The sequence below is a fragment of the Anopheles coustani genome, chromosome 3 (assembly GCF_943734705.1).
Source record: "Anopheles coustani chromosome 3, idAnoCousDA_361_x.2, whole genome shotgun sequence".
Lineage (NCBI taxonomy): Eukaryota > Metazoa > Arthropoda > Insecta > Diptera > Culicidae > Anopheles > Anopheles coustani.
The window spans coordinates 21,117,852-21,143,236 of NC_071288.1; the positions used below are offsets into that span (position 1 = coordinate 21,117,852).

The 25,385-nt window shown below is 42.9% G+C and overlaps 4 protein-coding genes across 7 annotated transcripts; 2 read left to right on the forward strand and 2 right to left on the reverse strand.

Annotated features, from left to right (window-relative positions):
• The first annotated feature begins 7,772 nt into the window (after nucleotides 1-7,772).
• LOC131261474 (polyadenylate-binding protein-interacting protein 2) lies at nucleotides 7,773-9,397 on the forward strand. 2 transcript variants are annotated; one of them, XM_058263515.1, is made up of 3 exons: nucleotides 7,773-7,982; nucleotides 8,555-9,005; nucleotides 9,111-9,397. In XM_058263515.1, the coding sequence occupies exons 2-3, from the start codon at nucleotides 8,599-8,601 to the stop codon at nucleotides 9,262-9,264; spliced, it is 561 nt and encodes a 186-aa protein (XP_058119498.1). In that variant the 5' UTR covers nucleotides 7,773-7,982; nucleotides 8,555-8,598; the 3' UTR covers nucleotides 9,265-9,397. The 2 variants fall into 2 exon arrangements, with proteins under 2 accessions (XP_058119498.1, XP_058119499.1); XM_058263516.1 differs by having other exon boundaries at nucleotides 9,135-9,397.
• A 1,934-nt stretch (nucleotides 9,398-11,331) lies between these two features.
• Nucleotides 11,332-15,778, reverse strand: LOC131272204 (uncharacterized). 2 transcript variants are annotated; one of them, XM_058273862.1, is made up of 7 exons: nucleotides 15,711-15,778; nucleotides 15,344-15,640; nucleotides 14,963-15,256; nucleotides 14,611-14,889; nucleotides 12,443-14,548; nucleotides 12,142-12,346; nucleotides 11,332-12,060 (listed from the first exon to the last, which is right to left on the reverse strand). In XM_058273862.1, the coding sequence occupies exons 1-6, from the start codon at nucleotides 15,715-15,717 to the stop codon at nucleotides 12,162-12,164; spliced, it is 3,168 nt and encodes a 1,055-aa protein (XP_058129845.1). In that variant the 5' UTR covers nucleotides 15,718-15,778; the 3' UTR covers nucleotides 11,332-12,060; nucleotides 12,142-12,161. The 2 variants fall into 2 exon arrangements, with proteins under 2 accessions (XP_058129845.1, XP_058129846.1); XM_058273863.1 differs by having other exon boundaries at nucleotides 11,332-11,835; nucleotides 12,136-12,346.
• A 390-nt stretch (nucleotides 15,779-16,168) lies between these two features.
• LOC131266044 (uncharacterized) lies at nucleotides 16,169-21,222 on the forward strand. 2 transcript variants are annotated; one of them, XM_058268403.1, is made up of 8 exons: nucleotides 16,169-16,466; nucleotides 16,532-17,062; nucleotides 17,147-17,434; nucleotides 17,516-17,896; nucleotides 17,970-18,239; nucleotides 18,360-18,530; nucleotides 18,653-20,254; nucleotides 20,408-21,222. In XM_058268403.1, exons 1-8 carry the CDS (start codon nucleotides 16,169-16,171, stop codon nucleotides 20,608-20,610), a joined length of 3,744 nt encoding a protein of 1,247 aa, XP_058124386.1. In that variant the 3' UTR covers nucleotides 20,611-21,222. The 2 variants fall into 2 exon arrangements, with proteins under 2 accessions (XP_058124386.1, XP_058124378.1); XM_058268395.1 differs by having other exon boundaries at nucleotides 17,970-18,530.
• Nucleotides 21,223-21,942: 720 nt separating this feature from the next.
• LOC131266061 (N(G),N(G)-dimethylarginine dimethylaminohydrolase 1) lies at nucleotides 21,943-24,806 on the reverse strand. The gene is made up of 6 exons (XM_058268414.1): nucleotides 24,733-24,806; nucleotides 24,479-24,521; nucleotides 24,024-24,243; nucleotides 23,748-23,948; nucleotides 22,363-22,587; nucleotides 21,943-22,256 (listed from the first exon to the last, which is right to left on the reverse strand). Exons 2-6 carry the CDS (start codon nucleotides 24,517-24,519, stop codon nucleotides 22,131-22,133), a joined length of 813 nt encoding a protein of 270 aa, XP_058124397.1. The 5' UTR covers nucleotides 24,520-24,521; nucleotides 24,733-24,806; the 3' UTR covers nucleotides 21,943-22,130.
• Nucleotides 24,807-25,385: the final 579 nt, after the last annotated feature.

Consider the following 25,385-nt stretch of genomic DNA (forward strand, 5'->3'; position numbering starts at 1 on the left):
GCACTGTTAATCACTGTAACTATCACTCGATTGGAATCTACCCAGGGGAGAAGAACTGTAGAATAGGTCCCTTCCACGCCTGAACTCTTGAATAGTAGAAAGGTGGACTGCAACTTATTGGGATGGCAGTCAGCCACGCCGGAGCCATCCAGTACACTTACGGACGCTCACGTCGTCGTAGGTTTCCTCATGGAAGCAAATCACTAACGGATGCGCGATGCACTGTTCCCTGATAATTATTTGTAGGCCAAAGATGACCAGAAGCCCAAAAGGACCGGGATAGGTCCGCATCGCGGCTTGCAAGAATTCAACGGATGACAATTGGTTCCTGATCTGACTTCGGGCAAAAGTTGCTACCGAACTGGTCCGATGCGTCTGTTCGTCCGTTCCGATATGCGCTGCTACTGCGGAGCGCAGCTCACCATGAGCCGCTTTGGAAAATGGGTTTACATGAAGACGTAGAAGGAGAAGAAGCGGAATTTACGAACGAGACTGGTCTGTCGGTCAAAAAGAAACACAACCATGTCGGAACCACCCGGACGACCTCAAAACCGTTGACAGACCCGGGCTTTCCCAGCTTGGAACGATACGGTACGGACCTTACTAGAAATGGTACATTCGGTTGGCACGTAGGTTGCACGTTCGGGGCCGGCAATAATTATTCCGCACCTCCGGCGACTCCTCCAACGCTCTGAAGAGTGCAGTTTTAAGTTAGCATGCTAAGCTTCACGGGGGAGGAGAAGAAAAGTATCGCATGAGCGGAAAGACTGGCCGCCACCTACAGGAGGAATGGAGACTCCTTGGAAAAGCAACCATCCAAGATGCATGTGCAATAAAATTCCAATTGTCGACCCGCTCCCGCGCCACTCGCGAAAGGAAAACGGATAACCAGGGTCACCGGCATCTACACGGTAGCGCGCCACATTTCCACCGCGCACTGCTAGACACCGCATTTAGCGAGTCCGTGGCTCAGGTGGCCTTTGATAGGCAGCAGCGAACCATCAATTTTCCTCTGGCATGTTGTTGCATTCCAAGGTGGGGCGCGCGAAACATGTCCGCAATCGGACGGGAGTGAGAAAGGCGAGCGGGGGAAGGGGAAGGGAGGTTGTGCGCCGAACAATAATTTACCGTCGAGATGCTCATAAATCTTTTCCGTGATTCGTAAGGACCAACGGACGCCAGGAGTGCACCGCAGGATACAAGGTTGTCGGAACATGAAATGAAAGTGTTGCCCGTGAAATTGAACACGTAGCACATACCAAAGATTGGCGTTGGCCCCGTTGAGTCTTTTCGACTGTTACTACCTTACGTGCTGACCTCTCGTTGCCCAGGGCATAAAAGTTTAGGTTACGGGGTTGCAGAATTATTTTTTTACTGAAACTGCACGAATTACTTGCAATACTAGCGTGAACTATAGCAATTTAATGCATCCTGAATAATAATATGTATTAGGCATTTTAAACTATTTCTGTATGTAGCTTTAGGCGTTTATGTTTTCGTTTCAAAATTGGGCCAGAAAATGACGAAAATGATTTCTGCAAAATTCAGTCGCATTTTCCCTTTTTTCTGGTTAAATTGCTACCCCTTCTCTATTGCCTTGTACAAGCTTCGGAGGAAGTGAAGAAATACGTATACTTTTGCCGGTCATTTAGTTTATTTTATTCCTTTATCTTCTAAAATTGTTGTAAAGTTTTTCAATAAATCAGTAACTATTATACGCGATGCCATTTTCCTATTTTGTTGTTAATGAAACATTGACATTAATATTTTTGCTGTTTTTTTTTTATTAACGTGTATGTCATTCGAAATCCGTGTTTATCTTAAGGCGTTTGTGGTTAACAATACTGTTTAACCCGATCAAAGTGGCTATGCAGCTCGATTCTATATCGCCGAGGAAATCTCTAACAAGCTTTGACATTTCGTCTACAACATGCACCGAGTGTGTTGGCCATCCAAAATGGTTGGCACAACCAAGGTCCTAGGGGGTCATGCTCGTAATTGTACCATGGTTGGCACGGATGTTTTGTCGCTCGTTACCAGTCGAAAGCGGGAGTTAGCTTTCCCTAGAGATAGAATAGGAGAATCGCATCGTTCCTACCCCATCGCACGGACGGATAATTGAAGAGTAGTGCTGATTGACAGGTTACATTATTCATCGCTAGCCGTCTACCCGAGGAATGAGGACGGGTCGATTATTGCAAAAACGGAATCCCATTTCCCGCCGACCGCCACGGCGGACACGTGTCGTTTTCCGTGCTGGCCAGAAAAGCCCACCAGACGGCCAGCTAGACGGTATGGAGGGAAAGTTTGTCAGCACACGCGTTACGGTTTTCCACTGACCACCTGGTCATGACGTCGGTTCGGTACGTTCGGGGCGATGTTGGGCCCGATGTATCGATCGGTGTGGAATGGAAAAGCGGAAAACCAACACGCTACTTTTCCGCCCACACGGCCAGGTCAACCGACGAATGTCACCAAAAGTGCGCCCGTTTCGTGGTATTTGTTTTCTGTTGTTGTTGTTGTTTTTTTTTTTTTAATTTTACTTGTCCCTTCATCACCTTCCTGAACGGAACAGACCATTCCGTTTTCGTTTTCGTTTCACGGCGAACAGTGGCGTCATATACATTTCACCGTCGACCCGATCGAAAGCTCGCCTGACGTCAGCAAGCGTGACAAGTTGACAGACTGCCGAAAAAATCTAATGTAATTATTCCGCACAACGAAACTCGTTATTGTTCCATTTTCCGCCGTTGTCGTACGTACATTTTCCCGCCTTTTTGGAACTCCACCTTGTACGGGGCGTTTTCCCGTCCGGCGTCTCCTGCCACTTATTGCCTCCTCATGCTTGTCCGGGAAAAGCATTGAATCGATTTTAGACGTTTCCACGTTCGTGCCGGTGGTCTTTGCGCTCCTGTCCCCAATCCGCTCTTCCAATCCGATGCAAACAAGCTTCAGCCATTCTTTCACCCTACCTACTTCATCCCACCTTTCCGGCTCTATCTTCCCACCGTCCTCTCTCTCACACTCTCATTCTCCTAACCGCAACCCCCAAACCGGAGGACGAATTATGCGAAGTACCATCCATTTAATCTCTAGTGTCATTTCGATCGTATCGAAGCGGCCCCGACCGATCATTACGCTGCTCTATTGTGCGCGGCAAAAATAAACCTTTTCCCCCGCGAGTGCTTCTGTGGCGCGTGTCCTTATCCTTCCCCGCCCGATCCCGCCTTCATCCCGTCGGCAACAACCACTGGGTTGGAATTGAATGGATAAACATTTTAATAGCATTACCCGAGCAGCGCATTGTAAATGAAAATCGTCGGAAAAACAATCGTACGTTACGATTGGGGCCCGCGTACAACTCCACGCCACAAACGGTGTTGGCAAAGGGAGAGGGGCAAAGCAGGGTCACAGGGCACGGTCTGCTCGCCCTGCTCAGGCTGTAGAGCAAATAGAAAATCCCTTTTTAAGTGGACGATCGAAGCGAAAGCGTTCCGCACAAAGTGCTGTTTTCATGGGTATATGATTTTTGCAAAGAAAAATAAAATTAAATAGAAGGAAGAATAGGGGGGGGAAAAAATCGATAAACAAATATTCGCAGGTTGGAATATTCTCGGCTAGTTTTGTTTGTATCTTATCGCTTACTTATACGTATGCAAAGTGCCAAGATTTACGAGTGGGAAAAAGATGTGTGGCTAAAGTGGGTTGCGAAAAATATAACATAGGGTTGCAATTACCAGTGGAAAGATGAATCGCGAAGGAAAATAATGAAATAGAACTGTTTTAGCATTTGTGCCATAAGTTTCTCTAGATCAGTGCAATCAGCAAACCATAGTTTTGCGATGGCATAAATATTTCAATCAAAAATGAATCTTCATGATACTCCGACGGTACTGAAAACTATCTACAAAAGTAAATTATTCGTGTTCTATAAGGAACTAGCGTTGCGGGCTTACCAGCGTACACCGGTCCGAGTACCATCTAAACCCAAATCAAACATGCAGCAATCGCTTCTATCAGGTGTCCTCTAGTGTCACACATTTTTCACCGACTTTTTTTTTTCTTCTTTTTAAACTAAAAGTCACTCATATATTATCACCAATGAAGGAGACACCTAAAGAATATGTGTTGTTTGGTCTGAAGGGGTGTGCATAGAGCGTCTACACTTCACACACCTTTCGGCTTAGTAAGAAGCACTAGCAAAGGCTTGCACCACTTGCGACCAACTGCGTGATCGAGTTTTCGGCTCGAAAGACTTGGCGGACCGTCGCGACGATGGGTGTGTCCGCACAGTCCTCGGTTAATTAGTTAATTAGTAGTATTCGTATCCATTCACTTGCTGCGGTGCTCCAAATAGGGTTTTGATATCTTTCGTTTTTTATGTATGCGTTGTCGTTAACGATTTTACTTCCTGTGGTACCTTAAACTAGACACTAATTTTTGTTTTTATGCAGTAGTTCACAGCACTAACAGAAATTTTATTTCCGACGTTGTTCCCCAATAAAGATTATGTTTGTTGGTTCTGCATCTAAATTATTTAGAATGCGACAACTTTTCCCAACCAAGCAAACAAAAATTCACCCTCTTCAAACACAAGCCGGAGTTGTTCGACAAAACACTGATGGTCACAACCGTATTCCACCGTGCTATTTTCCACCCTACCGACGCCAAAGAGGAAAGCCACAAATAACAAAAACCAAGCCATGCTTATAACCTTCCGTGCTCATTCGTCCACCGTCCAGTTTGGTCGCCGAAGGACGTGCACGAACATGCTGTGCACGCTGTTGCTTTTAACCTTTAGAACAATCGATTATGATTACAAATGCTTCCAAGTGGACGAAACCGTACTGCTGAACCAACGCGGTGAACCCGCCACCCTTTTTTCCCACCCACCGCATTCAGTCGCCCTGACCAGAACATCAGCAGCATGGGCATATCGTAGACACTCACACCGTCAATGGTCCACGGCATGGGGACCGAAAACTGACCAAATGATCACCACACGGTGACGATGACGACGACGACGACCACGACGATGGACAAACAGTTCCCTTCCGCTTGTCGCATGGTCAGTCCGCACAACCTGCACCCGCATCATCACCACGTCCGCTTTCCACCAGAACGACCTGCTGACCACCGAGCGGAATACGGGCCGAAACCGTGCACATGGTACATCGTTATTTGGAGCAAAACCGTTCCATTTGTTCGCCCTCTTTGGAACATCACTCCAATTACTCTCCATCCAAACCTCGTCCAGTTTGCTTAGCGGTTTCTTTCATGTTCCTTTAATTTCCATTTCAAATGTGGCTTGGCGGTGGCGTAGAGAGTGAGCTGGTCGGTTGTAGAGCGCGTGCCACAGACCGTTCTGCCAACGCTCCAGTGCAGTAATAAAACACAAATGAAGAGCTGAACTCTATGGCAAGAGGAAATACAACGACGAAAAAAGCCTTTCACCACTCCACTCGGTCCATTTACGACCTAAGCAAGGAGGTTAAGTTTACGTTCCGTTTGTGTAGTTTCTGTATCCTTTCCCTTGTATCATCCATGGCCATAGTGTACGGCGCATCCACGTTGTGCCTTGTTTGTGGTGCAGAAGCATAGGAGCGATTAACGATTGGCGACGGCTTTATGGGCCACCATTGTTGGGAACGTAGGTTAGAAACAGTCGCAGGCCTTATCTTTTTGTTCACTCATTTGATTAAAATCACGCAGTGAAGAGTAAAACTTCTACCTCGATAATTAGTTCACTTATTAATACCAGCTAATCTAAACAGTTTGATCTGTGCAAAACGCTTAACCACAATTATTTCCGCTCGACTCCGTTAAACACCAGGCGCCTCCATTTGCAGTGGATTTTGAAACTTCAAATGATAGCGAACTTTTTCGAAACTTTTCTTAAAATTTTGGATTGGTAAATTATTTAATGTAAGTGGCACCTCGTTTGACAAGCACGTACCGCAATCATGATTGACCAACAAAAACCGTTACTTATCGTTCGTTCAACTTCACATGACCGTGACACCGATGGACCTGTTATGCCGAATGTTCGGTAGAAACAAATACACGTTTAAGTTTGCCTTGGCGCACTTTTAGGAATAGTTAATTTTATAAAGGCAGGCACACAGTTTTGTGTGTCGAACTCCTTTGAATACAATGTGTCAATGGGGCTGAATACAAACACTTTGTATAACTCCCGCGAAAGCTCTTCCGTTACTGGCTAGTACGGGCTGAGAGTGGCAATATATTTTCCACCGAAGCCTGATCAAGTTATGCCTTCGGCATACCATTTTTCCTGGGAGTTTCTCTCTCGGTTCCTGTCCCTTTTTCACAAACGGTCTCTACCTTTTCGCTACGGTAGTAATATACTCTATTAAAGGACGGTGTTTCTTTCTCTCGAAGTTGTCTCTTTTACTGTTTTGCTTATTCTCTCTAGCACACACTTTTGCTCCCTCCCTCTCTCTCTATTTATTTTTCTTTCTTTCTAACTCTCTATGTTTCTCTATCCTCATTTCTTACAATTGACATTTGTGCAGCCCTTATCATTTACGATTATTATGTTGCTTACTTGCTCATGATCATCTCCAAAGTACTAAGTGTATTTTGGTTGAATGAGAACAATCAATATTTTTTCGATTTTTTTTTATGTTTCATGAACTTTCGTTCTCTATGAAGATAAACGCTCATCTCCTAACGGCCTTTTGTGAATTGTGTATGCTAGAAGGAATAAAGTCATCATTTTATCCATTTATATTTGGGTTGGTATGCCCCCGCCCAAACTAAAACATTTACTATGCCTCGGTAGCCATTAAAATTTATATTATTCTTCAACAAACACACATGATGCCATCCCAATAGGAGTTTACATGAAAGAGTAATACGCTCACACACTCATACAGACGACTTAGTCACGTAAAGAAAACTTTATTAATCATTGAATTTCCAATTTAGAACTAGCCTGAAAAATTAATACGTAATCTAATTCAGTACGACCGATAACCTATAAATAGACCTCGTTGTGTTGTTATGGTATGTATCAATGGAAGTGTAATAGATACATTTTAAATTAAGCCAGCGCTGGTCAAAGTTGACGCTGAATACAGGCCCGCATACCATTCTTTCGTTGTTGCTGTTGATCTTACATGAGAACTAAAAACAGATCAATTATTTGGTTGCTGACGTACTTTATAAAGTTATTAATTGACTATTATCTGGCATGTGTAGTGGTAATCGAGCAATACACTCAATGGTGTCCCATCAGCTGTATGCATAACCTCAAAGCATTCTTTACTTATTTCCAGCTACTTAGTGTATCAAATTACTTACACTAATATACGCCATTTACACTACTTTAGAACGAGATCATTTATTACGACGCACAGTTTTTGTAGCTTTACTTGTTGTTTTTGTACGTAAAAATTTCCACTCGTGTATTTAATTTTCGTTACTTCATCATTTGTCTATCTATTAAGATTATCTAGATTAGAATTAAGATTTGAATCTATTAAGATTATCTAGATTTGGAAAACGCATAATTCAAAAATCGACAAATTTTAACGGATTTTACAACCGCCAATTTGAACTACATGCGCTAAATTTCTCCTGCATAGCTCACTAGGCATACTCCGTCAACTCCTGCCGATTCTTTGGAATCCGTCTAGGGATCGAATCTTCCGACTCTTCCGAATCCCGATTCTGCCAACACTAATCGAATCTTCAAGACCAAAAAAAAAATAACAAAGCAATCGTGCAGCTCTGCCAATAGTAAGTCTACGAACGCTTTAATAGCTCGATAAAGGAGAATCCATTTTTCTCTAGTAGACGTTTCTTTGGGATACTGCTTAAATTTAGGTGCGAAATTAGTGCTTGAAAGTGAAAACAAACTTACGTCCCATTTCGGAAACCCCCTTTTGGCTAGCTGAAATTCCAAGTGGCCCGGAATTGCGACGTTATTGACTGCCTTTATTTAGCAGATTCACCTTGAGGTAATGGGCTTAAAAAGATGGAGGTTCTACCGCGACGGAAGTCTAGCTTTGTTTTCTCTTCCGCTTGGCAATGGTGAAACGGAGCGACAAAGCATTGCGCTAGTGCTTCACAAAAAACAGTTTGATTGTTACAAAGAGTTGTGCCATGATTGTGCATTACACCTGTGTAGCAAAAAGCATATTCAACGATGAACAGCCTTTGCACTTAAAATTAAATTTCATTGCAATTCACCTTGAGATAGTAAAAGTTGTCCTAGGTGTATCTTCAATGCAATCAACGACACGCAAACGGGTTAACAATCTGTGCATCATCCAACACAGCAGAAACGCTGCACAATATATTGCAGTGGTGCGTGTGGGCTCTCGAGTTTGTGTGTTTTTTAATGCTGTAAAGTAGGGTTCTCATCGCAATTGTTTATAATTAGACAAAAGCAAACATAAACAAATCATACATTGTATTTATTTTTCATTGGGTGTTGTTTTTTTTTGTCATGTCACTGATGCGGCGTATTTATATAATTAAATATGAAGTTCATGCTCTCTAAAAATATGTTGTTTTTTTATTGTTACAGAAAACTTATTCTTCATAAAGTACCAGTTGGAATTCACCAAACAAATGAAAATGAAGATGCCTGACAACAGTATCGGTGGAAGCAGCTCAAATAGTTACACGCATATTGCCATCGCCGTCGGAAACGCATTAATCAACGCGGGTATCGGTGGCGGTGGCGGAGGTGGTGGTGGAGGTCAAGGTGATGGAGCTGGAACTACGTACTTTAGTGACCCATACGACTCCGAGCCCGAGAGCATGAGCACACCACCGAATGAAGACCATTCGGCCGGCCCCGGGGACGACTTTGCCGAGTACATGTGGATGGAAAACGAGGACGAATTCGACGAGCAGGAACTGCAGCGGCTCGAAGAAGAGGAACTGATGGACCAATGCATAGAGGCCATGATCCTTGACGAGATGGCTTCTGGCGAAAGGATGACAACGGTGACCGGCAGTGTCCCAAGAGAAAGGTACGCTTGTCTGCTTTAACACGAACCGTTGGCAGAAGAGGAATCCCTTTTACTTATTTAATCTTTCTTCCCTATCCCCCAATATGTCCGTCCTTTCGATTCTAGCGGTCTGATGAATATTCTTTCTAGCCTACAGCTCGACAAAGGCTCACAGCAGCATCTATCGAAACACGTAAACGTTGAACAATCCACACTAAATCCCTTGGCCGCCGAATTTGTGCCATCGCTACGCACCCTGATGGCCCCGATCTCCTACTGAAAGGCAGTGGTTGTAAAGCATCCTAAAGGTACGCAAATACTCAAGGCTAAAAATGTGAATAATGTCCGATTTTGTACCGCTGTTGGCCCAAACACAATGAACCACAAACCCGTTACTTATGTAGCGATGCGAGTTTACTTTTCCATGAAAAGTAACCATACCTTAAAGCAATGTTCAACTTTTCAATTCAATACACACCCTGTACAGACCGAACGAATCGGCAGGTACTTCTTGATGGAATTCAACAAAAGCTTCAGCCTTTGTACTTACGAAGGCATAGAGAAGAATTTATAGACGAACATCCAAATTCAATCCTCGACACAATCAAAAGTACCCAATTTAAACGAAATTTTCTTCCCTCTCGCTACCATCACACTTTGGTATGTGATCGTTCAGCGAGAAGATCCAACGCTTCCTTTATGGCAACGAAAACACTTTAGCCTTATTTGTACGCACGGTCAGGTTGTATCCTTTCCACTTGACCGGTGCGATCCCTTAACAATCTAAGCGTGTTTCGAGAGTGAATCGACGGATCCAATGCCATGCCTAAACGAGGACCGAAAGTAACAAATCATGTTTTAATTTGCATAGCTTTTTACTCGCACATTTATTAATAACGTCAATTTTTTTATCAGTTGAGTAGTGCCAGTTCCTTTATGTGTTGCAAACTTTTTTTTTTCTTCCAATTTACAACTATCATACAGATATGTCGATTTATTTTCCTAGTAAAAACATAGAACGGTTAACGATGTGTCGCGAAGTGAAAACACATTGTCCGTAGGTCCGTCTCGTACTAGATTGTTGTTAGTGACTAGCTGTAAGAAGGGGTGGTAAATCCTTAAAATTACACACAAAAAAAGTATAAAAGAGTCAACAAAAAAGTCTGCTGTATGTGTTAGTATTATGATTGTTCGTGGCATACAGGATGGAATGCACCGGAGTGCAAGCACCTCGATTGAATTGCCACAGGAAGAGTAACATTTCTTTCGTTAAAAGAAAGGTTGATACATCAACTGTGATACGACTAACGTTGATTCATATCCGTTAATGGATTAAGTTGAAAAATAAGTTTTGTATGTTCCATTTTTTTTCTTCATCACCGAAACACACCATCCGCTACGGCAAGGGCATCGTATGCAAAATCGAAGGCCTTCTCTAAGCGTGTTCAACGGGATCGAAGTAATGTCTATCAGGGATCTGTTCGATTCGATTGAACTATGTCCACTTGCATTTACAATAGGTTGGTTCGAGCGATCTGTTGTATGTCCTTATGGGCGTTTCTAGCCACCACGATCCACGGTGACCGTGCGCTTAATTTGTGGTATGGGAACGTTAGTTAATTTTGGCGACTTTATCCTCGGTACACATCGCGTACATGACACGACAATTAGGTCTAGTGCTGCAACAGCGAAACGAAAAATAACGATAACTTAAGCGCAAACAGGTTATTTAGAGCGAATGTTTTGAATTTAACAAAACCCTAATTGTGTGATAGAGTAGTAAGAAAAAATTAACAAAACGAAGCTAAAAATTAAATAAAACAGACTGAAGTCTTAAAATTAACGCAATCATTTCGTTATTTTTGTATGGATATCACAACTTACTTTTAAGTAAGTAGTTACAACAAAAACTATCAAAACACTTGCATAAGTTTAATGATAATTATTAATTTCACAATTTAAAAGACAGATTGATAGTGGTTGAATTCTTTAAAGTTAAGAAAGTACTCATCATATAAATACACTTTTGTTTTAGAGTATATTGATTATGGTCTATCTACAGATAGTTTTACCTGACTCGTTTCCAGGGGAAAACGTTGTTTTCCGTGCAGTCTTCTATCGTATTTCTCTTGGTTGGAGATTTGCTTCCGTTTATAAATATATCTTCGAGCAGGGCACCAGACGCTCCTACCTGGAAAGGAAGCTGGTACCACTAGCCGAAAACCGGTAGCGAGAAGAGTTGACGTATGTAACTTCTTTTATATTCGTAGATTAATTGTGAAGGTGAAGTATAGTTCGCTTTATTGAATATTATGATGATTCCCTACGCTAAACTATTTACATTTGTAAAGCTACCACATGATAGTCGCCATGCCATATCATGCCTAGTAATGAATTTTGTCACTTTCTTAACTTAAAATGCTCGTGAAGTATTAACCTACTATTAATCTACTATTATGTAATTTTCATCTTGGATGAGTGAAGCAAATTGCTTCAGACAAACTAATTGTGTTTCAACTTTCACTATTTCAACAGCTCTCTGATTCAGAGCCTTCAATTCGTCATTAGGTTTTCAGAATCGTTTAAGTTTCGTTTAAATATACGCAAACGAATGACAAACGAATCCAATTCATTGAAAGCGCTAGACGGCAGTTTAAACGATCGTTGAATAAACGATTCTTCTCGACTGTTGTTTTTACTATTAATTCTGAGGACAGTTTTCCTCATACTTACTGTTCTACTTAAAATATATTTTAACTGCAGTTGACAGATGGTAGCACTAAACTTAATCACTAGATTAACGTTAGGGTATTCACTGCCACTCGGAAAGGATTCTGCAAACGGACTGCTTCTTCTTCTTGGCGTAACGACCTCTTGGTCATGCCTGCCCGTTTAAGGGCTTACGAGACTTGTTTCCCTGTTGTACGTGGATAGTCAGTCCTCTCGTACAGGGGAGGGGAGGGTCCGGTCTCGGTTGGGATTCGAACCCATGCCGTCGAGGTGGTGAGCCCCGGCGCTCATGGGACGATTTTCTAACCGGCGCTACCGCTCGGCTGTCGCGGACCCCCATCATTAGCTATTCATAAACAGTTAGGAATAGTTGGATATCAATTTGCTTAAAAATCATAAAACGACTATGTACTTAAAATACACTTACCATGCTTTGTTGTTGTCCGCTTACATTGCCACGGCCTTGCAGCGTCCTCCACTGTGCAGGTAGGTTATTTTGAGGGCTGCTTGTACTGCCACCCTGTCTTTGTAGTCGATGACACATGTTTCCTGTCCATTTATAACTCGTGTCCAGATGAAGCGTACATCTCCACACGATTTAAACGTGTCATAGATGGCAACTTCGGAATATTCTACGTGCAGAAGAGGATAAAAAGTTGAGCTTTTCAGTTACATCGAACACACAACAATGACAATTGGCAGGCCAACAGTACAATCGGCACACTTACTGTCGGCACAGGTTACACTGATGGCATGGTCTGAACGTTCCTTGTACTGTTTCTTGAATTGGTCCACCCGTATCAGCTGGCCCAGCAAGATCGTGAGATGCATATCCAATGCCCTAATCGCTTGGTAGTTAGTTTCGTACTGAATAACAAACCCTTTCGTGTTTTGATTTGAATTGGGGTTTAGAATTTGTCTCTTCTGCTCACTCACCAGCACAATGTTTCCGTATTTGCTGAAAAGTTCCCTTATGCTTCGATCATTAAGTTCCTGCGGTACATTACTAACGTAAATCCTGTTATCATCTAAAACATAACTATCGTCTATCTTACTACGTTTCCTCCTTCTTTTGCCGCTTGGTTGCGACTTCGACTGATCATTTGTTACTTCATCGGCTGGTTCGTTGTCCATTTGCCGTTTTCTCAACGCATTTTCCCGTAGCCTTTGGGCGGCACCGTTGAGCACCATCGAGCGGGATTTAACTGCAGCAGCATCATCCGATCCTGGCGAGGCGGAGCGCGAATTGATAAACATTGGAGGTGGGGACGGTGCTGGTGGTATATCTATTCCTTCTTCTCTGTCCCCGTCATCGTTGTTTGCTACTAAGACGGTACTATTATTCGCATCCGAACTGGTACCGTGTGGGGTTTCCACATCCTGGGTTAGTATCACTATAGTATTTGCTTGCGAGATTGTCGACCCCCAGGTATCCTCAGTGTACGCCGGAGCTATACCATCCTGACCCATTGTGCTGCGATAGTACGTCTCAATGACGGATAACATTTTCACTTGTTCCGGGTACGTGAAGAGCGTGAAAATATTCGTGTATTTGAACCCGTTCCGTCCGGCGATCAGATACCGAATCTTTTCGTCAGCTTGCAGTGCCAAAAAGAAGGGAAAATTCAAGCAATGATTAACGATATCCTGCACAACGTTGAACTGGTCCAGCATTGGCAACGTGGTAAAGTTTTTCGACTTGATCATCGTTTGTTCTACTGCTTGCATCAGACCTCTCATGCGAGGCGATATTTGAGGCCCACCGTGTTGCATCGGTACGAGCCCACCCATGAACGAGGGCCCCCCAACTTGCATGATCACCGGTGAGCGTTCCGGAAGAGGCACAGGTGCCGGTACTGGTAAGGGTACTTGAGGCATTCCAATTCCCGGTCCCACCGGTCTCAGTGGCAATGGGCCCATCACGTTTCCCATACTGTACGCAGGATTAGCCATGGCCATCAAATTGCCGGCGTTGTTAAACCCGGTCTGTGCGGTACCAGCAACGACTACAGTAACAAGCGGGGCTATGTCAACCGGAAATCTCCCTACACACAGTACTTTATGTGCCTTAATTAAACATGGCTCGTCAACCATACATACAATAGCTTCTTGGACTTTAGGCCGATAAACGTACTTCACGGTTCCAATCATATTAAATCTATCGTAAATATCTTCGTCCATGATTTCCTCGGTAAGATTACCAACTCTTACGCACAGAGCCGGATCGTGGAAAATCTTTCTATCCGCCATTAGGAGGAGCAGCCGCTTAGATCCCATGAATCTTTGATTCATTTTAACCACTCGCTTCGCCTCGAGCTTCGTGTCGAAGCTGATACAGGCGAAGCTGATGGGTGCCGTGGGGTTCGGCTTCAGTTCTCTTATATTGATTACCGTGCCGTATTTTTTGAAAAATTCCCTAAACTGGGTAAGCCCAAATGTGGACGGATAGTTCCACACCTGCACTTCGTTGCGGTAGAAGTGAGGGTTTGGATTAAAATACTTGTCATTAAAATCCGTCTGCAGTTGGACACGATTCCGGCGGTCTTCGGTATCAATTATTTGCTGCAGTAGCGTTTCCTTTCGCATCCGTTTCGGGTGCTTATCGTCAGTATTCTCCGGTCCCACAATCATTGGCAAATGATACTGCCGTGACGTGTATGACCGGATGTGTACGTTCTCGCCCGCTATGCAGGTGACGGACTGGGCCGCCTCCTCGGCCGCTTTGGCAGTGCCGAGGCGGACAATCGTATTATAATTTACCGTATCCAGGCGCTGTATGTACTGTACAGCACCGTATTCAGAGAACTGTTCAAAGATCTCGTCGTCTGTTAAATCTGAAAATAAAAAGGAACATAATAAAAGCAATCGCTATCACTCTGTGTATATTGCTACTTACAAACACTCGTTCGTTTGAGAATTATAGCACGTTTTGAATCATTAGTGTTGTGGCGTAGCTTATGATTGTACACTTCCAAGCCGACGCCTTGAAAACATAACGGCGCGCTCAAAAACGCAGTGCGTGCCATCTTTGGCTGCTGGTACGTTACATAGCCAATGTTAGTCATTACACATGTGGCCGATTTCTGCATTTCCCAGTCAATGATTTTACCGTATTTGCCCAAAAAATCGAGCAGATCGTCTTCTTCGGTGTCTCGAGGAATATTCGTAACCAGTACTAAAAATTAAAACAGAAGGAATAAACATCAACTATCGTTTTAACATTCACGGGCGCTGCTTTGTTTACTCACATGTTGTTTCATTCTCTGCTGCCGGATCGTAAAATAGCTCTAGGCCATCGCTTTTCTCCACAAGGCTCGCGTACACCATAGGTGTCCGCTTCTCGAGGAACATGCTTATTTTTCGCTTTACCGCTACCACGTACGCTTCAACTCCTTTTAATGGACGATACTGTGTCTTCATTGCATACTTGACCGAGTCGTTGCTTACGAACGAAACATACGCATATGTATTGGACGGTTTTTGCACGCATTCCAGTGGTCCAAACTTTTCGAAATATGTGTAAATATCTTCTTCAGTGACATCTGGAATAGAAAATCATCTTGCAGATGAATCTCGAATGATCGCAGTAATAAGAAACTGCTTTGCTTCCGGCCCCGAAAGATACCTACGTTCATTGAGATATCGCACCACAATAGTCAACAGTGGAGTAAAATACTTCTCCGCCGCCGTGCTTACTACAAGCAATCGCTTTTCTTGGAACATTTTACGATTAAGCGTAGCTAGAGATTCTTCCTCAAGTGCCTTCGCAAACAATACGAAAGCAACTTTGGTGGGACAATAAGAGCATTTCTCCAAGCGAAACTCGAAGCCAGTGATATCACCATGTCTGGAAAGGTGCGCTCGAAGTTGCTCTTCGGTGGCTTTTTTCGGGATGTTCCCGACATAGTAGTCGTGACGAACTTTTCCTGAAAGCGAACGCAACAAACGAAATTTATAATATTACGTGCTACGAATGTATTGTTTAAGCACACTTACCAGCCATTGCATGAAAATGGTAAATGAATGTTCAATAATAAGTTTTTCCTAAAAATTTCGGAAGAAACTGTGCGCATTTACTTCATAAACAAGACAAATTTGTCTGAAAACACCTTTTGATAAGACATGAGCTGTCAAAGTTAACCCGGTCCTCGCAGCCATCGTCGGTGTAATATGGACTGGTATATTTTGAAGTAAAAAGAATATACGATCGAATCTAGCATTCAATGGATGTTCATGGATTTTAAGTGATGAAAATACGATTTTCAATCACGAAAACAGATTGAGAATTAATAAAATAAATACAATGTATTTACACCGCACTTCAAACGGCGTAACACCACAAACGATCTAGAACGGTGTAAAGTAGACGTCAAACTTCATGCGACTTCTTTGCTGACGAAAGTTTCAGTGGTTTGGTTATCTAGAGTGCACAGTTTTCATACGATAGTGTGACGATGAATCCGAAAGAAGTGGTGTACATTTCCAATATTCCCAAGCAAGCTACTTTGGCAGATTTGCATGGATTTCTTAAATCATCGGGTAACATCGTCGGGGCGGCGTTCATGCGGGAAAACCGCAACGATTGCCGTACGAAAATTGCATTTGTTTTGTTTGAAAATGAGCGTCAAGCCTTGGAGGCCTGCAACCTAGATCAAACGCTATTCCAAGCGCACCGCTTGAGCGTTCTTCTATCCAACGATGACCGGAAGTTCCTGGCTGGGTATACCATCATGATAGAGAATACTTCTTCCGGTAAGTCGTGATTTAAGTTCTTTCTCAGTGCAACAGCACTGACTGCGGTTTCGTTTCATTTCAAGATACAAGCGAAGAGGATCTTTTCGAAGCATGTTGCAAGTACGGGAGTGTCGAAGCCGTCCAAATACCAACCAATTACTATGCGTTTGTTGGTTTTGCTGAACGATCCGCCGCACGGGCCGCACAGCAAAAGTTGGACAATGGTCTGCTGAAAAATAATAGGGTGCAAGTGAAGGTGCTCAACGAAGATGTTCAAGTCCGGCTGGAAGACCTGGACAACTTTAAAACGCCTCGCGTTTACAATGAGCTGCTGCGAGCTAGACAGCAATATTACAATAATCAACCTATGCAGCAGCGAAGTCAACACTCGGCACCTGCTAACATCCCTACGGTGGATGTCGATCAAGAGGACCACTATTTTGATAACAGTGAGATGGATGGTGAAGGGTTTCATAATTTCGCTAACGATTCCAATGAGTTTCAACCTATAATGGATAATGCATCCGCTTTTGAGGAAAATAATGCCTTTCAAGTATATCGGCGCGATGTTAAATTTGGAAAGCAAAGATTCACACCGGCGAATAAAACATCAGGTATGTATGTCTATGAAACAGCATGTAGGAAAGGCCCGTTCCATTACTTAATTCCTTATAACATGATTCTTTTTTTATCACCAGTTAAAGTAGAGAACGTTCCTCGCGACGTCTATGATGAAGATGTTGTCATCTACTTCCAACAGTTTGGATCCATCGTTAGCATGGAGAGAGGAATTTGTATGAGTTCGATATTCACTAAAGTGTACACCATCACGTATCAGGATGAGGAATCGCAACGCCGTGCGATAAATTGCTTTCGCCGGCAGGTGACACTGTCCGGTGTTACATGCATGATCTATACGATGAAGCCAGGAGAGGCGCTTCATCCGGTCAGATCTAAATCTGTATTGGTCAGCTACCTATCGATCCGTAAGTACAAACATAGTGACTAAGAGCACATTGGCCACATCAATAACGGATGCCTTATTTGTTTAATTCCGCGATTGATAGATGTCCTGTATGACGAAATAATCGAAGCTTTTGCAAATATTGGGGATGTGCTGTATGTTGAGAAGCGAGTGCGCAATAATGGCCCAACCATTGTGCACTTCTGCCACCCCATTAGCATTAATGAGGCGTGTCGGATAACCAATATCGCCGGCAATGTGGTCTATGTGGTTCCATGCAGCCAGAAGGAGTTCCTAAAGTTTGAGGCCAACATTGCGGCATTTAAGAAAGCAGTAAAGGGTAACTTTAAAGGAACGCCGAAATGTACCTATTTGGCGGAAATCGAAGCTAAAGAGGAGCAAGAAAAAATCGAAAACATCATGTACAAAACGGTTCACGATCCGCACTATCGCAATCCCAATCCAAGGAAGTACGCATTTGAAGGTAACGGGCTTTGTACGCAGTGGACTTTCAGTCCGATTGGATACTGATCGATCATTACATCGTTTCATTTTAGTGGTACTGTATAACTGCCCCAAAGGTACCACGATTGAACATGTGAAGAACTATTTCAAGCGGGCGGCGGAAGTCCTCACAGTGCGACAGGAACCCAGTCCATTCGATCCTAATTCGTGTAAAGTTTACGTTAGCTTCGGAAACTATCTGGACGCTTACCGTGCAGTGCGTCTCAAGGGAAAGCTCGATGGCGAGTTCGTGTACAAGCACATCGCTGCCGAGAGTCCCAAACTGGATTGCTCCGAGGCGGTAAGGATTGTAGTGCACACGGGTAAGTATCAGTTCCATTTGCGGTGCGATGGTGCCGTCTTTTTTCAGTGTCCAGCTTATATTGTCCATGTTCGTTTCGATTTGCTATTAACTGTTTCTATTTATATCTATCCATTAATAGAGGATAACATAAGCATATCGCGTTTGACACGCGGTTTCTCCAACATTGGAGGTTTGTATTTTGCCGACAAAATCGGCAGAAATGAATTCGTCGTCATCTTCCGCGATGTCAAGTATGCAAAAAAAGCTTGTGCTATCAAAAAATTCGGTAGCATTCGGATGGAGGTTTGCTGTAAGTACACGCGAACAATGATGTTTTTTTTATGTATTACCCAAAATAGGGAAAAATATAACATGCGACAAGCACACAGAAATGCCTTAACTCCGCTCGTGTTTTACATACAAAACTTCCAGGCATGAGGGAATTTCTTCGAAATAGAGAAGAAGTGAACAAAATAATGGGAACGAATGCGGAGAGCAATCTACCCGGGACAGAGCATGACGATGATGCTAAAAATCAAAGACCGTTTGTGCTACTTTCGGATATTCTGGCAGCAAACATACGCAACGAACCTCCACCCGTACCGGAACCTCCAATCGTACAATTAATCAAAGCAGAGACGAAACAGGAAAAACCACAAATCAAACAAGAGGAACCACCAGTTATTCGTATAAAGCAGGAAAAACCCGACTCACCGGAAGTTTCTAGACCCGAAACGAATTCCACCAACATGGTACCATCTGCGAGCACTGAAACTATACCATCCCAACCACAAAATCATCCAGGACCAAACAAATCGCCAGACCTTCGACATTTTCTCGCCGAGAGGCGAAAGCCGGATTGCAATGAAAAGCTCAACGACCTGGAGGAGATGGAGCGCATTATCAAGCAAAAGGAAATGGATATCAAGCGCCGCCTGGAGCAGTTGGAACGGGACGAAGCGAATGTAACGGCATTACTTCCGTCGACCAGCCGATCGGCACAGCCAGCAGACGAAAGCTCTAATGATGCTGGAGCCCAACGTAACAGAGGTTCCCAGCGCAATTCATCACCCTCCGAACGGAGCTCGAGTGCCTCAACAAACCAGCGAAGTTCCGCCCGCACTGCCGGCGGTGGCGGCGGGGACACCTCCAGTCGTCTAATGGTGACGGAGAAGAATCGTTCCATCTCTCCGTCGGACCGTTTAGCGCACGAGCGGTACGTACAAATACGCGAGGAAAAAATTGCTATCTCGCAAGAGCTAAACTCGCTGCGCCAGCGGTTCGACTATCGCAAAAGCTCCCGAGTAGAAGCACTTCAGGACCTGCTGGCCGGACTCGATAAAGAACAGAGGGACATCCAGATTCAACTAGAGGCAAAGCGACGCTTTCAGCTCCATGGTGAATACAGCTTTGGTGGAACATCTTTCGACCAATCACCGGTGGGAAGACGACACTCAAAGAGCAGATCATATTCTAGGTCTCGTTCCCCATACCGTTCGCATTCTAGGTCACGCTCACGCCATCGTACGCGCTCTCCTTCAAGGTCACGATCGCGATCAAGCCAAAGATCCCAACCGTCTCGTAGATCACGCGTATCTCGTTCACCTGGCTCGTCGTACCGCCCATCGTATCGTACCACAAGGCCCCGGACAAGATCCCGATCCAGGAGCAGAAGTACACGTTCTATTTCACCCCAGCATCGGGGGGCGTCCCTGGAACGGGATATGTACAATATCGGTCGTTACCATACGAGGCATGGCAAGTTCAGTGTTTACGTTGGAAACATCAGCTATAAGGTGAAGAGCCGTGAAATAGAGAAGAAGTTCAAGCGCTACGGTAAACTAGAAGATATTGACCTCTCGTGCAGAGCTCGATGGGGAGAGATTTACTTTGATTACGCAAACAAGGAGGATGCGTTTTCGGCGCTTGAAATGAACAATGTCTTGCTGGGAGATCGTCGGCTACGCGTTGCATTCAACATAGATAAACCAGCTAACAGAGAACAATATTCTCTGTTCTTTCGTATCAGAGAGTGTGAGTATCATTTTATTAATGATCCTTAAGGTCGATGGAAACGTCCCGTCCATATTGCTGAGGCAACTAGTCAACTAGTACTATTGGACGTTTGAACTCGTGGATCACCTATCATAACACTACGACTCGTTTTCTCCCGTTCTTATTTTACAGCGACAACCGAACAGATTCTTTACCAGACATATGAACCGTTCGGTGAAATTGATTTTATATGGTACCCGGAAAAGGCCATGTTCGGCACCATTACTTTCCGGCGCCCCGAAGCTGCTAAAGATGCACTTGCAGTACGGGATCTAATCGATGGAGTGCCAATAACTACAAGACCGTTTATAGATAAAGTTAAACGAGGCGAGTAAGTCGCGCGGATCGGTCTCAACAGTGTGCATGAAATCAAACTGTTAAAAGATGAAAACAATTTAGATAAAGCTTCAAACGGAAAACCTTAGCATATATTACAACAAAAATAGCGTTAGTGAAAGATAACGTTCTCATTAAGTACAATGAAACCGTCGAAGGAAATAAAATAACATTTCCCATCATGGTGTGGGGAATTTTGATATATGTTTTATCTGGCATAAACCTGCCCCGCTTCCGTACGGCTTTCTGAAGACTGTCATCGGAAAAACAAGCACATCAAGACACGGCTGAAACAGAATTAATGTTATGTAAATCATAAAGAATCCTCGAGAAGGAATCAGAAATGCAAACAATCGCCACCCATCTAAACTTATCCGTATATAACTGCAAGAGCAATTGCACGCAATCGAAAGTTAAAGCTACGGTCAACTACCCAATCAATACAAACTACTGAAACTCTCAATGGTAGTTTATCCACATTAGGGCATTTAAACATTATTACATTCAAAAACTGAATGCCGAATGGAATGTGCTGTGGTTTCTCACAGAAAAACATTTCTTTTTTTCTTTTTTTATGTATTATTTTGAAGACCGAAAATTATGATGCTGTTATCAAATGACTTTATTGTTCATTAATTATTTACTATCAGATCGGTAAAAGGTACGCAACGAACATTAATAGAACCGGGGGAATAGTTTTGCTTCTGCGTTTTGTCACTAAATGCATTTGTTGTACTGGAAATTTAATGCTTTATCATTATGGTATGCATATTTTGTAAATATCTAATATGCAGTTTTTTTTGCGTTATGCACTTATTAGATTCTTAATATAATAAAATACAGCTTTCTCTATCAGTATCCGCACTTACTCGAGATTCGACGTAGTGCGTAGCGCGTCTGGAGATTTAATTTGGATTATTTTTATCATTTTGAGGCCCGTTATTCCAACAAGATCGAAATTATGTGATATAACATAAGATTGATGAAAGCCAAATTTAAACTATGAGCATCATAATGCAGCATACCTTGTTGTTATAACTAGGTTGTTCGTTTTGCGACTATTTGCTTTAACATAGACGGATGGTAAAGCGGTGGAATATCTATTTTGGTGACTAGTACCGAAAGGCATCGAGAGCAAAGACAGATTAAAACTTGAAAATTGAAAATTTAAGTAGGTTACTTTAACATTGTCCAGAAGCCTTTACCACATCGAAAGAGATAATACAAAAATGGCTTAAAATAACGTTCGTAAAGAGAACAGCGCGTAAGAGCAGCACAACCAACACAAAACATGAAACTAAACAAAGAAATAAATAAAGACAAGCACAAAGATTACACTTTCTACAGGGAATATTGCCTCTGTCGGCATGTTATACAACATCGAGTCGAAGCATTCAGATGGACTGAGATTAAACAGCAAATAATGATAACTTCAAAATGGAAAGGGCTAAAATGAGTGAAGATCAAACTTTGCATCAATCGCATCAAAGCAAAATCCAGACCTCTCCCACCCGCCCGTTCAGAGGCTCTTGATGTGTTTGGAGCGTTTCACCAGAATGGAGCAAGCAGTAAGACCGTTGGAAAATTTTCCCATCTCGGACATGAAGAGCATCTGCCGTGGAGAATCGATTTTCTGCGAAAGAATCTGAGAAATGAAAGGTGCACGATAAGGTACGAGACCGCCGGTCAGTTGTGGTAAGGTACGGCACAGGTGATAAATGGTAGGGAAGCAAAACACGCGTTCATCTCACCTGAGCGGAAGCGGGAATTTCTTCGACCGATCGCGTGACCAGTGTGCCATTGATATACAGAACGTTGGCCGCAGTCTCCTCCTGGAGCGTTAGCGTATGATACGTGAAGGTGGCTTCTCGCTCGATACGTTTTAAAATTTCTTGCGATTCTTTGCTCCTGCTGACGCAGAGTACGTCCGGGCCACACATGGATACATAATACTTCAGATGATGATGCTCGGTTACCTAGAAATAGTAAAAACAGTATCACTTTTATGCCGCCCCAATATCGTGAAAAGGATCACTGTATGGAAGAAGCAGAAAAAGTATGCTGTAGCTGCATTTTAAACGTTAAGCAAGTTGTGCGGACAATGTTTTACCCACCAACAACGTCCCGTAATAAATTAAAACAGAAAAAGCTCTAGCATATTGACTATCTATAAAATATTCATGTTGCAAAATGTAAAAAAGTACCCATATTGCCCAGAAATACATGCCTTGTAAACATAACAAATATGGTTTTATAAATTTATACACATAGCGTCTATTAACTGAAGAGTTCTCGGTTTATTTAAAATTTGCGTGCATGCAAACTACAACGTGCTGGCAAGAAACCTAATGATTTTAACCGATTCAGGAGATCAATTGTTAGAGAAGTAAAATTGATTAATGCTTCAAATATAAGAATTGTTAAAATTTGGCTGATTTCATTCTAATATATTCATAACCATGTGACTGTGTAAATCAACCTGTATGACTCCACTGATTAAATCCAAGGTAATAGTGTTCACCACGTCATTAACGTCTTCTACCTATATTACAGTAACGTGTATAAGGTGCGTATGAGCCCGTCGATTCGATACCAACACAATCCGGTTACCGGGTTTACCGAGTCGGTTGAAATTTCAAGAACAGTGTTTTAACGTAAGGATCGGAAGAAAAGTGAAGGTGTTGGCGAAGAGAAGAAAAAGAGAAAGAAAGGTGAGAGAAGGAAAGTAAGATTCGAAGTGAGTAGGTAAGGCCAAAAACAGTTCCAAAATCTCCAGCCAGAAAATTCGTTCCATTTTGGCATTGGTTGCAAACTTTAGAACTAACGTGTTGATGATTCTATTTCTAATTCCACTAACTTTACTAGTACAGGCACACGTGGTAAGTTTGCTTATATCAGATATTTTTGTAAAAATATGAATCTACCAAAAATAAAGGGAAAAAATCGTAACATAGCAACGAAAATGAAGTTGGTACATATTTACATTACTGTTACAGTAGTATCAAAGAATTTATGATCGGACATATTTGGTACATCGCTAGCTCCATAATCATAAGATGATCAAGGGGAAAATGGAAAGAAAACTAACACTCAGCTGTTCTATGACATTAGCCGTATTAAGTGCAGCGGAAGGTACCTTAATTGGAACACACGGGTATTCTGGGAAGGCAGCAGCAACAGCTCGAGCGCCCGCTTCATTGGTCCACTTACTTAGACCAACAAAAAACTCTCGTCCGGTAAAAAGGACATCCCCACCATCCAGTCTTGCGTTTGGATCGGCTATTTCTGCCAATGGAAGATCCAGTTCTTTCTTGAGCACAGCCCGGACAGCTTCGACCTACAAATGTAAGGTATTAAAGTATAAGAGTATATTCTCTGAATGAAATGAAGCAAAGAAAGAGCATTCACTAACTTCCTGTGCACGGTTGGGATCGCCGGGACGACAAATTAGTGCTATTCCATTACAAACCACCGCGCAGTCTTCCACGAAAGGGCATTCGGGTAAACTCTCATCCGGTGGCAGCTCAATCACGTCCAGCCCCAGGTCACGTAGCGTTTTCACGTAGTTTTCATGCTGCAGTTTGGCCTCCTCCAGATCGATTTCACCACGTGTCCTTAAGGACAGTGGAATTCTGCAGTAGACATAGAAAAGACAATCATTCAGTTATTCGGCAAATCATTTCCATTTCGCAACCACCACGACACGACGGAAACGAAAAACAAGCTGGCAGTATGCTACTTTGATGGGCGTTGTTCTACCGGTGTTAATTGGGCGATGTTTCGAATTTATGGGCACCATTAAGTACTTACGCTTACGGGTCATGGATCAATGCCAAGAGCTCGTTAGAAGTGCAACATTACACTTACCTAGCGGTAATGGCATGTGTATAGCGGAATGGTGACGCCATGCCTGGGAATGCTCACGTTGGTCAAATTAGTACGGAATTGAATAAACGACACAGTTAGCTACCGGGATACTCTATGGGCACATTCAACACAAAACAAACAACGCTACACTGCTGAATTAAATTGTACGGGGTGGATAGGACAGGTATTTGGACTGGACCGGGATATAGTGTATTAGAAGCACAGTCAATGGACATCCACAGGAAAAGACGCACTCAAAACAATCACGCCATCAATCGATTAATCTGATTGCTTGGTAGGCGACCCGAATGGGACCTTAAATAAATTTACCCTACTCTAAACCTAAGCAATGCGAGACCTCGAACGAGAATGGATTGCAGAGGAGCGTTTTTGTTGATCTGTCAGAGAATGACGTTTATTGTATTTGTCCATCGAATTTGAAAATGTTGTTTTCATTTTGATTATGTTTATACAAGTAACGTTTAAATAAGCATTATTTAAGCACAAAAGGAATATGCTTGATGATAAGTCCTAATTCTTGTTAATGCTAAAGGTAAATCTTTTAAATTCGTTTAATGTAATGAATAGGAACCATGCATTTACCAGCCCGTGAGTTTGACGTTCGAGTTTGAAATTGATTAACACACAGGGTGATTATACGCCATCAGTGGTGGCGTAATTGTTTAGACCAGTATTATGCACAGTTTGTTTTTAGTTACTATTTATTATTAGCAACAGTTTGGGTTTTCTTTAAAAAAAAAAGAACCAAGTTTAAGCCTAATAATATATGCTATCCTTTACCATAATAAAGTTTTTCAAATTCATACTGCTCTTTCTATCCAACGAAGCCAAACGTTAGCCCACCAAAATGGCGGGCACGGAAAGTGTTGAACCTGATAGTACATCT

Bases quoted from the DNA above. Each gene is read 5' to 3' on its own strand.
- LOC131266061 (XM_058268414.1), bottom strand. From the start codon at position 24,519: ATGGCGTCACCATTCCGCTATACACATGCCATTACCGCTAG. The intron at 24,244-24,478 runs GTAAGTGTAATG...TGTCTACTGCAG, and splicing joins ACACATGCCATTACCGCTAG to AATTCCACTGTCCTTAAGGA. The intron at 22,257-22,362 runs GTGAGATGAACG...TTCATTTCTCAG, and splicing joins AAATTCCCGCTTCCGCTCAG to ATTCTTTCGCAGAAAATCGA.
- LOC131272204 (XM_058273862.1), bottom strand. The intron at 14,549-14,610 runs GTAAGTAGCAAT...TTTTATTTTCAG, and splicing joins TCTCAAACGAACGAGTGTTT to ATTTAACAGACGACGAGATC. The intron at 12,347-12,442 runs GTAAGTGTGCCG...TTCTGCACGTAG, and splicing joins CAGTGTAACCTGTGCCGACA to AATATTCCGAAGTTGCCATC.
- LOC131261474 (XM_058263515.1), top strand. From the start codon at position 8,599: ATGAAAATGAAGATGCCTGACAACAGTATCGGTGGAAGCAGCTCAAAT. The intron at 9,006-9,110 runs GTACGCTTGTCT...TTTCGATTCTAG, and splicing joins GGCAGTGTCCCAAGAGAAAG to CGGTCTGATGAATATTCTTT.
- LOC131266044 (XM_058268395.1), top strand. From the start codon at position 16,169: ATGAATCCGAAAGAAGTGGTGTACATTTCCAATATTCCCAAGCAAGCT. The intron at 17,435-17,515 runs GTAAGTACAAAC...CGCGATTGATAG, and splicing joins GGTCAGCTACCTATCGATCC to ATGTCCTGTATGACGAAATA. The intron at 20,255-20,407 runs GTGAGTATCATT...CTTATTTTACAG, and splicing joins GTTCTTTCGTATCAGAGAGT to CGACAACCGAACAGATTCTT.